A 17832-nucleotide genomic window follows, 5' to 3' on the forward strand; every position below is an offset into this window, starting at 1 on the left:
CTCAAGAGCCAAATCTTACAGAATCACAGAATCACAGAATCACTAGGTTGGAAGGGACCTTCAAGATCATCAAGTCCAACCATTAATCCAGCGCCACCATGTCCCCTAAACTATGTCCTGAAGTGCCACATCCACACGTTTTTTAAACACTTCCAGAGATGGCAAGTCCACCACCTCCCTGGGCAGCCTGTGCCAATGCCTGACCACTCTCTCGGTGAAGAAATTTTTCCTAATATCCAATCTAAACCTCCCCTGGCGCAACTTGAGGCCATTTTCTCTTGTCCTATCGCTAGTTACTTGGGAGAAGAGGCCAACACCCTCGTCACCTCAACCCCTTTCAGGTAGTTGTAGAGAGCGATAAGGTCTCCCCTCAGCCTCCTCTTCTCCAGACTGAACACCCCCAGTTCCCTCAGCCGCTCCTCATCAGACTTGTGCTCCAGACCCCTCCCCAGCTCCATCACCCTTCTCTGGACACGCTCCAGCACCTCAACATCCTTCTTGTAGTGAGGGGCCCAAAACTGAACACAGGATTCGAGATGCGGCCTCATCAGTGCCGAGTCCAGTGGCAAGATCCCTGCCCTGCTCCTGCTGGCCACACTAGTGCTGATACAGGCCAGGACGCTGTTGGCCTTCTTGGCCACCTGGGCACACTGCTGGCTCATGTGCAGCCGGCTGTCAACCAGCACCCCCAGGTCTCTTTCCACCAGGCTGCTCTCCAGCCACTCCTGCCCAAGCCTGGAGTGTTGCCTGGGGTTGTTGTGACCCAAGTGCAGGACCCGGCACTTGGCCTTATTAAACCTCATACAGTTGACCTCTGCCCATCGATCCAGCCTGTCCAGATCCCTCTGCAGATCAACACTCCCACCCAACTTGGTGTCATCTGCAAACTTACTGAGGGAGCACTTGATCCCCTCATCCAGATCACCTATAAAGACATTGAACAAGACCGACCCCAGAACCGAGCCCTGGGGAACACCGCTTGTGACCGGCCACCAGACGGATTTAACGCCGTTCACCACAACTCTCTGGGCTCGGCCATCCAGCCACTTCCTCACCCAGCGAAGAGTAAACCTGTCTAAGCCACGAGCCGCCAGTTTCTCCAGGAGAATGCTGTGGGAGACGCTGTCAAAGGCTTTACTAAAGTCTTGTGGGATTTGAGAAAGGACCAATGGAATTCAGTCATCCTGTGGGTCTTAAATTTTCTGAAAGAGGAAAAGGCCTTGTATCAACTGCCAAAATGCACTGCTGTATGATGAACCAGCACCAGCTATACCTTTATCCTATGCCCAAATGCACTGCCAATGCTTACCTAAGAAGGACTGCCATTACACCAAAGGCTCTCTGGAGCACATCTACGGAGAAGGCAGATCACCAACACAAGCCTACAACCAGGCTCCTTCCCAAAGTTGGTGCCTTTGGGAAAGGCTTAACAGGTCTTTTTCTGTTTGTGGTTTTTTTTTTTCCCCCTGAAACTATGAATCTGTTCTAACTTTTTGTTCCAGACTAATCTCAAATGATGGCCCCCCACCATCCTTGTTTTAAGTCCCACCACCTCCCAGTGGAGTGCTTTTGAAAGCCTCAGCCAGTTACTACAGCTCGCTGCTCACCAGCTGTCATTAGAGAAGAAATAAGCTCCGGATTCTCCATGTACCGCGGTATTTCACACACCCAGCTACTAAGGAAAGAAAACCAAGCGAGGGTTGATCGATCCTCAGCAAGCTGCTTAGTGGTTAGACGTCACTGTGAAGTTGTGGAGGGTAAAGGAGGTAAAACGATGCAGCTGCTGGAATCAAAGAAAATCGCCGATCTATGGCTTCTTGAAAGGTATTTTTCGTGAACGCAGAAGGTAGACTGTTGAGACGCTGTTTTTCTACACCAAATGACTGAATTGCCCAAGATCTCTATAAGGTTGGAGGTCAGGGTATGTCCCCGTTGTCCCCTTCTCCCTGTGGTGGCTTTAGGGACAGGTAGGATTTCCCCAGAGATACAGTAAAGGGATTTTGGGTCAGATCTGCCAACTCATGAGACTTCTGGAGGGGAGGAAAAAGAAAAAAGGTCCTTTGGGCAAGAGAGGAACAATGAAGGTGTGATTTTGTAGGCAGGGAACTGACAGCAGAACCAACCAAGCTTGGACAAAGCCATCTGGGGCAGAAAGATGAGCTCTTTGGAGGGACACCATGGCCCACAGCAGGAGGTGGTGGGTTCCTTATCCTCCCATCAACCCCGAGGGAGTCACACGTGAAGACGTGTTAAAGATGCACTTCACATCTCCTTCTCCCAAGCAAGTTGGAGACATGGAAACGTGCTCCTACCTCCTCACCTTCTTCCAGAGAAAACCAGGAGGTTTGTGTGGAGTGAGATATTCAGAGCGCAACTTCTCCTCCGCTCGAGCACTGATCACATTCTGCTCCGAGCCTGTGCCCCCTCCCAAAGGTTTGCGAGTTATTAAGGGTTTCCAAACTGCCTTGCTTTATTTTCCACGGTACACTGCGCTCCGGAACATCACACTGGAGAGCTAACTCCCAGCGCTGAGACAGAAACACGCTTTTACTCAGAACCAGATTAATTTTTGCCTCTGGATTTCACAAAGGTTTTAATCTCCAAGCCTGATGAGACAATTTATTTAGATGTTATATGAATCTTTCCTCTGCGGTTTCTCCTCTCCACATCAGACCTACCAAAAAATCAAGGTAATTTGGGTCTGAGATGGCTGGGAGCTCGCCATAGCTACGTGTGTTCTGTACATTAAATCATGGATCCTTGGAGAATCCATCACTTAAAACTACACAAAAGGTGAACCAAGGAGGCTTCTAGGAACATTAATATCTCCTGGTCTTTTGCAAGAGCTACAATTCACAGAGGTTACAAATCAGCCGTGACTATCTAATATCATTTAAGGTCTAACTCCTAGCAGTGTCTTCTGGATGTGGTTTAGCCTCTCGCCTACGCTGGTCATTAAAAAATGAAGAGCTTTTATTCATTACCAGTTGGGTCCCTGGCAAATCTAATGGTGGGAACTGGGCAACCGATGAGAACTGAGCGAGGGTCTCTGCAGCGCCGGGACTGGTCCTTCTCCCTGCGAGGACCTCTAGCCAATATGCTCAGGCCATATTTTAAGTGGAAAAGAGAAAAATAGGAACCAGGTGTGCCTGAAGAAAATTCCATGCATTAACTGGAGTACAGAATCGCAAGGAAGGGATGAAGCAGATGACGCAGTATATACGATACCTACATTTCTTGCTGCCCGCCACCAACCTTATTTGTGATGGATACGGCTTTGAGCCTCATACAAAGTTGGCAATAAGCTCAGTTCCCCAGGCAGCCCCGTTACTCTGTGCCTGAGGGCCTCAAGACGGTGGGAGCATTTGTTCCTAGAAAGCCTTGCAAGGCTCTACAGGATATTCACCCCACCAGCCCCCAAGATACCCACCTTAGGGGACCCACTGGTGCCCCTAAATAGTTAGTGGGCGCCTATAGAGGATGGTTCAGAGCACTTATGTGGGGAAAGACGATGCCTACGCTTTCCCTCTGCAGAGCAACGTTTCCTCCAGGGAGGACCCAGAAGCAGGAATGGGGGATCGGAGCCTCCGTCCCGTCCCACAACATCCCCACAGAGACCCGTAATTTCCGAGGCCGACTTTAGAAATCTCTGTTCTTCTCCGAAAGGGCACTGAAGTAATGGATGCAAAGCATTACTCTCCCCTGCATTATTAATAAATGCAGTTAAAGCGTAAGCCAGCCTCCGTGCGAAAAGCGTGCCCTACTTTCAGAAAAATGAAAAGGCACGCTTTAATGAAGGAAGTTAAAACAAAACAACCATCTCAGGAAGACAGAATGCCTGGGAGGGAACATGCACCAGGCTTAATGAAGACACACATTTATTTATTTTTTTTTTAAATTGGCGCGCCTGGTGTCTCTGCAGTAGAGTGATTTTAGGTGCTCATTTTTACATACTTGAAAGGAATTTTCTTTAATAACTCTGTCCTAAATAACCAGGCTTATTACAAGCATCAGATTTTGCAATGCCGGTGTTTTGCAGCAATCTTGTGTCTCTCCCTCTAACAAATATGGAAAAACACATCAGGAAAATCACACGAGGCAGAAATTTGGGTTGTTTCAATGAATCAGGATGGAAAGAAATTAATTCCCTTGCTTGACGCAGGACTCTCTTGGCTGAGCTTTGCAAGCAATGCAGTGGCTGGCTGTTACCTGCACCTTGGGAAGGGCTGGTTTGAAATGATCTGATGAAGGATTTATCGTCCCTTTGGTGTCCGAACGTTAGCAAATATTCACCAGATACCCGACACTGAGACTGGGAGGAATCAAGACTGATTCCAGTTATTTTCCTTTCCTCACTGCTACTGGACCTGTGTGGACCAAGGGGACTCCAGACTTCTCCAAGCTCCTCTCCACGTCTCCTTACGCTTCTCCGATTGAGGCAATTACAAAGTTTGTAACACTAAACTAAATTGGGCACTAAATCATTTAGATTTGGCACTAAATCATTTAATTTTCCACATGGATCCCAGGGTCTTGAGAACCATGAGGTCAACAGAAGAGCAGGAGCATCGCTGACTTCCAGCGCGGTGTCAGGGACTGTAGCGTGTTTGGAGGACATCAAGGACGAAAGCGGATGGCACACAAGTGACAGGTATTCGAAGACTAAACTTTGGAAATTAACCACCGCCGGTACACTTCTCTTCACTTGGGGTGAACCACACTAAGGGCAGGAGCAGAAGGCAGTCTTCGTCTTCGCTCCGTGGTTGATCTCTTTGCTAAGATTTTGCATGGAAGCCAAAGGCCATGAGATTTGGGGCAGGAGACACCTAACCAGAGAGAGCTTGTCTGAGGAACACCTTTAGGGTGGACCAGAGAGGCTGATCAAGCTCGTACAGAACAGTTTCTTTCAAGACTGACAGCTCGCTTTCACTTACATCCCACAAATTCAGATCTCACAAGCGAAGGATGCTCTTCCCACACTTTTCAACCTCTATTCCAAGTAGTATCAAGGGACACATTTGCCTGGTTAACCTACATATGGAGAATCAGATATCCAAGCAGATGAAACTTTGGTTTGTGATTGCTTTTTTAGTGATCCTGAAGGATTTGTGCCAGCAGGTACCACCCCCAGCGCCAGCCCAGGAGGACTGAAACCGAAGAACCTCGTCGGTGGATAGGATGTGTTTGAGAGCAGCAATTCTGCTGGGAACATACAGCACCGCTTTCTGCAGCGAGGCAGCTAAAGGCTCAACATTGAAAATTGCTTAAAAATACATTTAGAATTAGTCTGCCGTTTCAGAATCAAAGATTTTAAGAATAATGCCGAGCCCCTCTGATTCCAAGCATGTTTGATGGACGGCATGAACCCCGGCAGCATGTTCTTCTCCGCAGCGGGGTTATTTCCAGCCTCCTGTATGACAGCAGCTGATTCAGTTTGAGTAAACGCTCTCCGTACCGATACAGACGACTGGTTTTAACTCGGCCACTGAACCACAGTATTACTTTAACTCAATTCCATTTAACACAGTTGAGGATGCTGCCCGCTCTGCCGCATGTCCCCACTGGCGGAATATTTTATGGAGCTTATTTTGCATTAGCTGCCTCTCAGAAATTGGTAGTTTTTCTCCTTTAAGTCTGTTTTCCATACCAAAGTGACCACTGACAGTGGGTGCAATGCTGGGAGGTCCTGAGCGGTGGAGCCCGCGCCTGCCTTCCGGAGTTATTAATGTGGCACCTTGCCTGCGGCAGAATCGGCATCTTAAAAAACGTTAATTCGATAAAAACTGGCACGGCGTTGCAAGTGGCTTGAAAAAACCTCTACATTTAAGAAAGGTCTGAGCCGGGATTGCCTCTGGAGCCTTTGCTCTGCCTCTGAAGATAATGTTGATAGATGCTGTCCTCACTCACAGCATCACACAGGCTTTTTTCCTCCGCTAACTGGTACTTGTGCATCCCTGGCTGCTCAGCCGCTGGTCTGAGCACAGCAGAGTCCGCGAAAGCATCCTTCCCGCCGGCTGCGGACGAGCAAGCTGAGCGCTCTGAACCATGCCTCCTCCTACGAGATCAATCTCCAAATAATGGGAAAGAGCCCTGCCGTGATATTAAATTGCATTGATTTCAAGAGCTGCGCGATTGTTTACGGGGAGGACGGAGGGGTGGGGTTGACGAGCATCGGTTTTAATCTTCGCCGTTTCCTCGCTAATTTAGCGCTTAGCTACGTTGTGTTAGGCGCTGGAAGATTTTTGCTCTCAATACAAAATGACCTGTCAGCTTTCTGGACAATAGGAGATTTCTAATATGGAAATTATTAAAAGCATTTTTAAGAATCATAAACAGAGAAATGAAATTTAAATGTCAAGACGGCTGTGAATGCTTTCTTGCTTGAGCCTTAAGCTGCGTAACAAAAAGATCTGGCGAGGGGAGACAAAAACGATCAGAGGTGGGTTTTTTTTAGAGAAAGCAAGTCAGTAAAGATTAGGATGGCACTTCAGAAGGGAACATCGGGGGAGTGAACAAAAGGCTGGCTGGCACAAAGATTGACCAGGGCTTTCGTTTCCCCTTCCACATCATGCAAATGTAAAGCAACAGACTATTACTTGCGTTGCTTTAAAAAAAAAAAAATCAGTAACTCAAGCCTTAATTAATCTGCAGAACTGCTTGCTGCAAAGTACTGTAGTGGTAAAATAGAGCAAGAATCAACACACGTGGGAGGTTAAGCGTCGTTAATAAGAGGGAGGACACCCGTAGCCACAGCCACCAGGACAAAGGTAGGGAAAAATCAGTCTTCGTGGTTTTGTCCTTATAAAAGCCGCTGACCAGGAAGGCTTGGGGTGGGTCATTCCATGCCGAACCATCACGAGGAAACTTCTGAGGACCGATCTGACTGTTTACAGGGAGGAGAGACCAGGCGGATGCCAGACAACCCGGCACTCGCTGAGTGTGGGGGCCTCTTTCTTCTGGGTGGAAGGGACAGGCTGCAGACGCCGCTGCAGGAACAATGGGGCTGAAGAAGGGGTGCCCAAGGGCTCGCTGCTGCCCGCCTGTGCGAACCCCAACTTCCAGGGTTATCCCTGTGTTTCCTTGTTGTCTCCTGGTCGTCTTGACTGTTTCTTCACTGTCTGGGTTGGGACATCCACTTCTGTCTTGTCTTTGTTGTGAGTGCAAGCAACTGCTTTGTTCAAGAGAAGGAGGCTTGTCCTCCAGCCAGGTCCTCTGCTTTGACATGCCAGATGGGTCTCATTTCTCAGGCTATCCCTAACCTATGCCAAGAAAGCAATCCCATAAAACATCATCCTAGAGGTCTCCTTCTCCAAGGGTATCTTGACTATGTATCAGCGTTACTTGAGAGAGCATCTAAACCCCCACCTTGGGTTCCTGTTCCTCCTGAGCATGAAGGACACCCCAGGCAGGATTCATCTGAAGTTCTCCTGGCAGGACAGACAAGGACCCGTGGGGAGTCTGTCCCCAAAGATGGGCTAAACGTCTCTCTGGGGAGGTTTCTCTTTCTCTCCACTGAATACAGAGCGAGCTGGGCTGGAAGGATTTGAGACCTAAGGTCTATACAGCTAAAGGGAACCAAATCTTCCCTACATGTGGCAATTGCTGCAGCTGTTCAAAAAACTTGAAAATTTCCTAGTGTTTTTTTTTTTTTCTTCTTATTTTTAATTTGGAAAATTAAACTGAGCTGAAATGAAATCTTTCCAGGGGAACGTGTGGCTTCCATCAAGATTTTGCAAAGAAAAGTATTTTGTTTGGATAGCAATGCAACATTTCTGGGGGTTGTTTCAATTTGTTTTCTAAGAGGAACTCCAGCCTCCCAAGGATGGTGTCTGAGAAGTACAAGAAGCAATACAGACCCCCAAAAATTCCTCATCCTGCAGTGATTTGGTGCTCCTTCTCCCTTGGGTGTCCCCTTGGCCATCACCCCGCTCGGTGGTGGAGCTGCTGCCTGCACGAGGCACAGGCGGTGGCTGGGGACAAGAGACATTTTATAATGTCCAGGCCAATATGCAGGAACGCTGCAGTATTTACATCCCTGGCTGAGCAGGGAGGATGCTGCCAGCCACTGGCAGGACAAGCTACTAATAAATTTGTGGGGTTTTTTCATGCTGTGGAGCTCTTTTCGCTTTACTCTTTCAGTGTTATATCCTTCAGGGGAATTTGAAGGTGGCCAGCACACATCTAGGGGAACAAAACTTGTTTCATATTACAGGTTAAGATTTGCAGTGGGAAGAAATGGAGCTAAAGACCCTACCAGAAGCGCATAAAACCAAACAAAACACAACAGATCCCTTACAGAGTCATTTGCAGTAAATGGCTTTATTAAATAACTTTGCAAAATAAACTGTGATGTGGAGAAGTCAGCACCAAAAGCTTTTGGCCACAAAACCCTCATTCCTGCTTCATCAGCCTTGGAAAGCTCCCGAGCCTGAGGATCCATTGATTTTATGACAACTGGGAGACTGAAAACTTGGCAATTCAGAGGAGAAAGGGTTTAGCAAGGCTGCCACAAAGTCCGGCTTTGTGTTCGTTACGCAAGCATCTATTTCACTCCGATGGCTACTGAACACTTAGCTGAAAAGACGGCTTTATTCAGAAGTTTTAAAATCCCACAGTTCTTTTGAGGCGAAGCATTCAGAATAAACATCTCGGCCAACTGAAAAGCCATGAAGTCAAAACGAAGGGCGAGATGTTATTTTTCATCTCCAATGTGTGCGTGGAAATGGGCGAGCGAGAGGTTTTTTCAGGCCTTTTTCATAAAAACCATGAAAAAAGGCTCAGTCCTTATTTCAGAAATGTTTTTCCAATCACAGTTCAGACACTGCCAATTCTTGCACTTGACCCGTGTGACCATAGGCCTTAAAGAAAACGCTCTGACAAGGCACTACAGCCTAAAAAGCCCACAGCTAATAAATAAAGTTGTAAACACAGAATGGCTTGGGTTGGAAGGGACCTTCAAAGATCATCTAGTCCAACCCACCTGCCATGGGCTGGGACATCTTCCACTAGACCAGGTTGCTCAAAGCCCCATCCAACCTGAACTTGAACACTTCCCGTGATGGGGCATCCACAGTCTTTCTGGGCAACAAGATCTCAAGGTTGCTATTAAATAGGAGGTTTCAGTTTCTTACGCTACCTTTCAGTTAATTCACTCGGGATAAGAGTTACATTTTGAAACTGCTACTTAGCCCTTGGGTTTCTACCGCCCTTTGTCATGCCAAGAGGCCTCCGTCCCCCAATAATCTGGCTGAAAGCAAAGAACTTAACTGCGCTTTAAAAACTCAGGGTCATTCAGTCCTTCCAAAGGGCTGGTTTCAGTAAAGTACTTAAATGTAGGTTTGACTTCAGTTAAATTATATTTCCTGAGTAGGGGCCTAAGAGAATTCTTCAACTCCAAAAAGAAAAAGACTTCCATAAAGATTTTCATGTTTGGACTTGAAAGCGTAAAAAAGCAAGTGATTTAGCAGAGCAACTCAAATATTCCTCATTAAGCACAGAACCTCATTAGTCCATGCTGTGGTGAAGACAACTCCTTGTGGACAGGTGGGAATTACTCCATGACTCCTGCATCGGAGTAACTTCTCTGACTTAAAAACAGTGGAAGGTCCACTTCTTCTGGAATAAGAAGTGTCCTTGCTTGAAGGTGCTTTGACAGCAGCTCCCATGATTAACTTACATTCTGTCCTAATCTACATGAATCTTCTACCATTGGCAGCCCTTGGCTATAAGCAACTCCCCCATCTCCCCACCTTATGTAGATGAGGTGTTCAACCTCGAAGCGATGGACGGGGCATGACTGGGTTTGTATTCATGCCACCCACATGCTTTGATGGTTTTCTCCCCTCCAGCCAGGCGGGAAGGTTCTGGATACGTGTGCGTCCTCCTCCATCCTGACCTTTCTCTGCACCCACAGAGCAGCGTAGCTGGAGCCATGGGCTGGGTATGTGTTTGGTCAAGAGACAACAGTGGAAAACAGACGGAAGGGAGGTGCGGAGGAATGGTGCTCAACAGCAGGCAAGGGAAGGAGCTTGGAAGTCTGGTCATGGGCTTTTATTAAAAAAACAGCCCATGGCTAATGGAGAAATGAGAAATGGCTTTGTGGGTGAAGAGGGGAGAGGAGCAGCAGGGATGAGGAGACGCTTGCTTGGAAAGGTAAGAGGTGAAGACAGACATCGCTGGCTGAGCCAGAAGAGCAGTAAGGCTCTGGACAGGAAGAATGAGTGCAGGGGGTGTTGTTTCTGTAAATAAAGACAAGTAGCCTGTGCTGGATATGCGCAAGAGGGAGGCAGAGTGGGGGATGACACAGTTAAAGCAGTGGACTAGGAAAATTATTTTTGTACCAGCTCTCCAGGAGATGGAGGAGAATTTGCCAAGGTTGGAGACGGCAGAGACAGCAGGGCTCCAGGGTAGGGACTGAGCTACGGAGGACGAACACGTTACCCATCAGCCTGGCTGGTAGGATGGTTCAGACAAACTGCAAAGGAGGATGTAAAAGAGCATGTGGCTGGTGTGAAAAATGAAGACCTCCCTGAAAAATGAAGACCTTTTATCTCCAAGAAAGGTTTCCCAGAGATAGATGGGGACTAGTAGAGAAGGGAATAAAGGACAGAGCCTGGCTGAGCTTTAATGGAAAGCTGGAAGAGGCAGATGACAAATACGTCCCAATGGACACACTGCAGCAGAGGTAGGAAACAAGTGGCCAACCTGGGAAAGCCAAGGGAAGACAAGATGTTACGTAGTAGAGTGCAGCTGGTGCTGTCCAAGATAACCAGCTCACCACGGCTGAGGCAGAAGGGTTCCTGAGTTTGGCTAGGAAAAGCTTGCTGCATCTTTGGAAGAGCCACTCTAGGGCGGTGTGAAGGGCTGGAGCTGGACAGGAGAAGACACTAGGACAAACCCAGAGTCCGTCAGTGCCACAGGAAAGAGGAGGACAGTAAAGACATGACATGGGAGATCCGGACACCCAGCGGGACACAGTTGCTGACGTTTCTGCATCTATGACATGGAAGGAGGAGAGGAGGGCAAGCAAGGGGAGGGGGAAGGCAATTTCGGGGAGATAGCATCCAGTATTCAGAAAATATTAAAAGCCATCAGTGCGCAGGTATCACAGCGATGAGGATTGTAACATTCCTGGGATTAGTATTCATAATCTGTGGCTCAAAAGTACTTTGCAACATAGACAAATATTCCCAATGGAGGCGTTGAAGATAATGACAACAGAGGGTGTGAAGTTAATGGCAGAGTTAGGAAGGGAAGAGCTTAACACAGGCCTCTTCCCTGGCAGGTATTTGCTGACAAGGACACTGCTGGGTTTTGTACAAAGCAAAAGGTAAATCCTCCCGCATGCTTCAACGTGCCCGATCTCATCTCCGTACATAGATTTTTACCTGGGGCGTAGCCGGGGCTGCTGGTTGGATACATGTTTGGGTTGTAGGCTGGGGCAGCAGTGGGATAGCCCGTCGGATAACCTGCAATGAGAAAAAAAAGAGAAATTACGCTTTTGTCCACAGGGAGAGAGAAGAGGACAGCATCCCTGGAAAGCAATAAACCTGTGTGAGCAAACAGGCCATCGGCACAGTTGAGAGAGAAAGCACAGACGTATTCTCAGTTGGCCAGGGTACGGGAAGGACTATGCATGTGCTCTACATACTTACACATGACATCATCAATATTTCATCTTTATTCCTCTAGAAAACGAGGATGATAACCAGAATGCAGAACGCAGGAATGCTCAACGTGCTCTGAAGAAAACTACTGAGAAAATGCACACACTGAATGCAGAATTCAGCTACCAAAACCCACCAGCACAGCTGTATTTGACAGGTTTTCCTTGGCTGCTTGCAGCCGTCATAGCTTGATCATGGTGGCACTTTGTGTTCGAACAGCAGAGCTCAGCACCCAGCTCGAGTCCTCGGTGCTCAGCACGTCCATTAACCAGAACTTCTTGCTAAAGGAAAGGTAGAGACGTTGCATGAAAACATGCCAGCTCTTATATTCACTCATGGCTGCACAACTGCCATCCCTGGGAGAGACCCAATTACCTGCCAGGCCACCTGGAAGGAACACGCACGGCAGCTCGTACCCTTTGAAGCCACATGAGGCTTTAATGAGCACTTCAGAAAAGGTTGCAGAGCATCTTCAGTTTTCATCATCGTCACTCGGATCGGTCACAGAGAGTTCAGGGGAAATCATCTACGCAGTCAGCTACGTGGAGGCTTGGAAACCACCGTACACTGCAGACCCAAGTCCCTATGTGCACCCCCACACAATGCAGGTGTCTTGCACCAAACTCTTCATTCATTAGAAGTTCTTGTCCTCCGCGAAGACCACAGCTGACAACTTCCGCACCTTGGTCTGCTCCGTTTCGCTTTTGTTCACTACCCTACCTCCATTTCTTGGAAATCTTCCTGACTGAAAACAGTAACACTCAAATAACTCCATCCCTTCTTACGTGCTCCTGCATAAATCCCCCCAACAGACCGAACGGGACACGTTAATCTTCCTTTGCTGGCGGAGAGTTTGGCTTTGCTGTGCTTCACTGCCACGGCCGCTGCCCCGGTTTGTTTGTGCATCTCGTTGGCCATTGTCCCAGAGCAGAGCCAACCCAACAGCAGACAAAATGACCCTTGGAGAGTCTTTCCACGCCAAGCTCCACTGATGCTGTCTGCTGGTTGCCAGCAAAGGCTGAAAGAGGTAATTAGCAGGCGATTCACACCCCCTTTTCTTTTTTGCTTTATTAAATAAAAGCAAGCGTGGGTTTTTCCTTCCCCTTTCTGAGCAACAAGACAAACACATCGCAATCTCTCCCTCCCATGCCCCAAAGCTTACTGCTCTTCGACTACGTGCAGATTTCTAAAACCTGGCACCCGGCACACAGCTGACTACTGCGGCAAAATTTTGATGTTCATTTGAATAAATCTAATTCAACAATCATGACCACTGTACTGGAATAAATGACTGTATGTTCTACCCTCTCATTTTCATCAGTAATATATTTGGCTTCTAAATCAGGTTAATTAAAAATTGCTGTAGTTAATGTTGGATAAGCAGCAGTTTCACAGATTTTCTTCTTTTTTTTTCTTTAGGCTACATAAAACTATGTTGTCATCGTACTCAGGAATATATACAGCCTTTTAGCAATCAAGAAGCTCCTCAGAAAGTTATTTGCAGATCCAGTGATTGCAAGCAGAACATTAATGATGAAGATCTTAAATCAGAAATATCCCTGCCTACTCTCCGCCTCATTAGCAGATAACGGTTTCTTCTCCAGTACATTCATCGCTCCAGGGTCCTCCCGTGGCCTGCTCGAGCTCGATGATCCCGCTTTGCCTCCAGAACAATCTGGCTACGGGTGTTAAACCAACTCCAGCTTGCTTCTTGACCACACCAAGCGTATTTTCCCTATAATTCTCTCAACCGTGTTTCTACACGGGGTTTTATCTCCTCGGCACACAGTTTAGTAGCCGGTGGGTGTGCGTGCATGCCATGGTGTTGGGAAGTCCCTTGCTCATCAACTAGGGATGGGATCTAGATAATAGCCTCTTTGGGCACCAAGAGGTTCTTCTGGTCTTTGCTGCTGGTTAATCTCCCCACATAAATCCTAAATCCCATGAACTGCTGCAGTAGTCCTTAATAATAGTCCTTAACTAATAGTCATTAAGTCAACAACCATGACAAACATAGTCCTGTGTGGCTACATGCAGCAAATGTGCCCTCTGAGATATCAACAGCACTCACACTACCAAATTCAGCAGAAAAACTGAATTTTTTTTTTTTTGCTCTCTTTTACTTGGACTAAAATTTTCAACATTAGGTTTATACAGAAAAAAAGAAGCCTGAAATAAATCAGACCAGTTTCAGACAACAGGAAACCTGTGGCTTTGGGTACACTTTTCCATCCAGCCAATTATTGAAAGACTTCACAGTTATTTCAAGCAGATAGAGACAACTGTATATTTAGGTCTCCTTTCTCTTTTTTTGAGTTTAACTTCTGCTTGGCAGGACTGCATCTTGCTTATTGTGCTATCTTTTGTTGTTCTGAAAGACAGTTACGGCCATTTTCAGAATAATTTTATTTCAGATAAATACCGTTTATATCAAGGAAGCTTTAATAGCTTGGGATGCGAAAAGATGCAGCCAGCCCTGCTCTACTCTATCTTCCACTCTGATCTCATAAACTTTGATAAGTGCTGACCTCCAGCAAGAAAATTTGTCCTTTCCATTTTAAGGGGAAACAGAGATGAGAAAGGTACAGGAAAATTAATGTGGTTTGCTCCTTTTTTGGACATACTGAGAGATAAGAAAGTAGCAGAATCTTGGGCAATTTGTGCCAAGGGAAACGTGCTTGAGAATTCCCAGTGCTCAAAACCAACCGGGTTTAAAAATATGTGAGACATTTTTATACCTTCTTGGTTTTTGAGCCGTTAGGATTTATGTTTGTTGGCTCTTCTTCATCCCCCGAATGACCACAAACAAGCTTCCTCAGGAAAGCGAAAGCTGCAAATCCCATGGTGGTCCCCACGTCATACATCCCCTGGGGTGTAAGACAAAGCCCGGATCCATCGACCAGGGTTGAGCTCAGGAGAGGTGGCAGCACCAAAGTGCCCGTCACCCTGCTCTGATTTTCCCCCTGGATACCCTGAGAGACCTCTCGTAAATCCCTGTTCCTCCTGCTGACCTTTCTCCCCTGCTGCATCCGTCTTGCCTCTTCACCCGGAATAAAATAACAGCAAGTGGGCCAAACCCTCTTGTTTTCAGCTGAGCGCTGCTAATCTTCCTGGGCTGGAGACGGGAAAACATCAGGGACAGAAAGAAAACATCCTTTACTTTCTCCTTGTACCGATCTGCACGTGCTGGGACCCCGTTCCTCCCGGGGCTTGGGGCCTTATGACAGCAATGATGCAGAAGGAAAGAAGATGAGATGAAAACTTATTGAACAAAACTTATTAGATTCCTCACAGAAGAAATCAAACGTTGTTTTCTGGCTTTATTTTAATTTAATATCACCTCCGCAATCAATAGCAGTAGGAAAGCCAGTGCTCCTTTAACGTTCTCCCCAAGGAAAATATACAGCTCTCCAGCTCTGAGAAGCACTAACCAACTGCTTTAAAAATCACGGCGCAATAACTGGCGGTGCAAAGCGAAGAGCACACGGGGCTGCGCCAAGTATTTTAAAGCCGCCTTTAATTTTTCATGCATTTCTAAATGTTTCTGTACCGTTATTTCCAGCTCTGCTTACCCTTGTCCTCTTCGGTGCGATGCTGCTTTTGCTTAAAGGCTACGAGTCCCAGCTACCCACCCCCTCTTTTTAACACGCACACCTTTAGGAGATGCACCAGTAAAGGAGCTCATGAAATAATTAATTTAATTAGAATTATGAAGATTTTAATTAAAATTAAAAGAGTGGCATACAGAGCCTTCAAATGTGGTTAACCACCAGCTTTGTTTAGCCCAGGCTCCTTCGTGACTATACTCAGAACACCCATAATAAAGCAGTTAGCTTGTATTTCCAGCTATATATATTTTACTGCCTACGCACAAGACCGACGCGGGTGTAACCGTGTACATGAGCTCACCGCAGACCTCTTCCGCGCGAGACAAGAAAGGGTCGGATGGGGCATTTAAGACAGCTCCTGGCAGCCTTCCGGGACAGCTTGTGCCTGGTCCCCGGGTCCCGAGCTCCTACGCAGCCGCTGGGGTTGTTCTGTACGTCAGCACAGCAAAAAACGCTGAATTACTGCGGAGAAACGAGCGGGCGGGAGGAAAAATCCAGAGGTGACAGCGGGGAAAGGGCTGCCCTGGGAGGAAGGGCGAGCAGCAGGGTGGGGAGGGTTAAAGAATTGAGGGGAAGGGGTTATTTGGGCTCATTCAAGGATTAGATTCGTTATTCTCTTTCTTTCGTTTCAGCATGTGAAATTCGGGGCACTAATACCCAGCCCCAGGCGCAAAACCAGTTCCTGCGCTTCCTTCCCGCGAGCCACCAGAAGAAGCCTGTAGGTTGGCCCCACCAGGGTCCAGAGGACCACGCAGGAGGGATGAAGTGCCATTAAACCCCACGGCAAAGGCACCCATGGCAAGTTTTAGAGGGGAAGCCCCAGTTCAAAGATCCCCTCCTCGTTTCTCTGATTCTTCTAAAGGAGGCTGCAGCGTCCACAGCCCAACCTCGCTGCAGAGGAGCAACCTGCATCCACCGAATCGCAGAATCCCAGAAGGGTTTGGGTGGGAAGGGACCTTTCAAGGCCACCTAGTCCAACCCCCTGCCATGAGCAGGGACATCCCCAACTCGAGCAGGTTGCTCAGAGCCCCGTCCAGCCTGACCTGGGATGTTTCCAGGGATGGGGCATCCACCACCTCTCTGGGCAACCTGGGACAGGGTTTCACCACCCTCAGTGTCAAACATTTCTGCCTTAGATCTAGTCTGAATCTGCCCTCTTTTAGTTTAAAACCATTACCCCTTGTCCTATCGCTACAGGCCCTGCTAAAAAGCCTGTCCCCATCTTTCTCCTCAGCCCCTCTCAGCCCTGGCAGCTGCAGGAAGGTCTCCCCGGAGCCTTCTCTGCTCCAGGCTGAGCCCCACCAGCTCTCCCAGCCTGTCCTCCCAGCAGAGCTGTTCCAGCCCTCGGAGCGATGCTGGGGCCTCCTCTGGCCCCGCTCCAGCAGGTCCATGTCTCTCCTGTGCCGAGGGCTCCAGAGCTGGACGCAGCACTGCAGGGGGGTCTCCCCAGAGCGGGGCAGAGGGGCAGAATCCCCTCCCTCGCCCCGCTGGCCACGCGGCTTTGGGGGCAGGCCAGGACATGGTTGGCTTCTGGGCTGCGAGCGCACGTTGCCGGCTCCTGTCCAGCTTTTCACCCACCAGGACCTCCAAGTCCTTCTCCATGGGGCTGCTCTCCATCCCTTCACCCCCAGCCTGTGCTGTTACCAGGGGTTGCCCCGACCCGGGTGCAGGACCCTGCCCTTGGCCTTGTTGAACCTCATGAGGTTCACAGGGACACACTCCTCAAGCCTGCCCAGGTCCCTCGGGATGGCATCCCGGCCCTCTAGCATATCACTCCAATCCAGATTTGAAAAAACGGAGCAAATTTACCAAAAGACAAAACTGCAGATGCATTGCTATGATACTCTCTGACAGCAAAGAACCACATCAGGTTAACCAGCATCTTAGCCAGGCTGCGAGCCTGCCTCGGTAAGCTTTAGGTCCAATCCTGGAGCGTCAGGGCCCCCAACACGTGGTACCAAGCAGGGATCAGCCACGTTTGCCCCCAGATTTCATTAATGTTTCTAATTGTGTCACCTACTGTGCGAATTTCTTACACTCATCTAACACAGCCTTCTGAAGGCACACCGTACACCTCAATATATCGTAAGGTTCATGCCCTTTGTCCTCCTGTCTCTGGATTTGTGCTCTCCTCTGTGTACAAACATCACAAAAGCCACATCCAAGAGACGGTGGGGTGCTCAGGAACTGCCGTAGACTTCAAGGGACCTTCCCTGGGGTTCTGCCACTCATTTCTTCCCTCCAGCCCTGCTGAAGTGGGGACACAACTCCATTGTCTGCACACCTGGGGCACACAGACGCCAAAAACCAGAGCAGACAGAGCACTTGAGAATACTTGGAAAAGGAACTCATAAGGTGATCTGAACCCGTTATGCTGAACCGGTCCGGTTATCACAGACCGAAGTCCTTCCCAAAAGAAGGTCGCTGGTTTTGCGCAGCCCAAACTCAACACGTTCCGCCAGGGTTTGGCATCTGCCGGCAGCATCTACCATAACCCGTTCACCCTCAATTTCACACCACGTATGGGTGAGCTTCCAACTTCAGATCACAAGCAAAAT

At 48.2% G+C, this 17832-nt stretch overlaps 1 protein-coding gene across 3 annotated transcripts in view; it reads right to left on the minus strand.

Moving 5' to 3' along the window:
• The window catches only part of FAM168A (family with sequence similarity 168 member A), a gene marked incomplete at both ends in the record, with an annotated part of 104746 nt that overhangs the window by 11663 nt on the left and 75251 nt on the right, over nucleotides 1–17832 (minus strand). For all 3 annotated transcript variants that reach the window (XM_082011278.1, XM_082011280.1, XM_082011279.1), the window contains one exon: nucleotides 11388–11468. In XM_082011278.1, the coding sequence (XP_081867404.1) occupies nucleotides 11388–11468 (81 nt within the window). The remainder of the gene's footprint in view (nucleotides 1–11387; nucleotides 11469–17832) is intronic.

Source organism: Phaethon aethereus (genome assembly GCF_964289735.1).
Source record: "Phaethon aethereus genome assembly, chromosome: 1".
In the NCBI taxonomy this organism is placed as follows: domain Eukaryota; kingdom Metazoa; phylum Chordata; class Aves; order Phaethontiformes; family Phaethontidae; genus Phaethon; species Phaethon aethereus.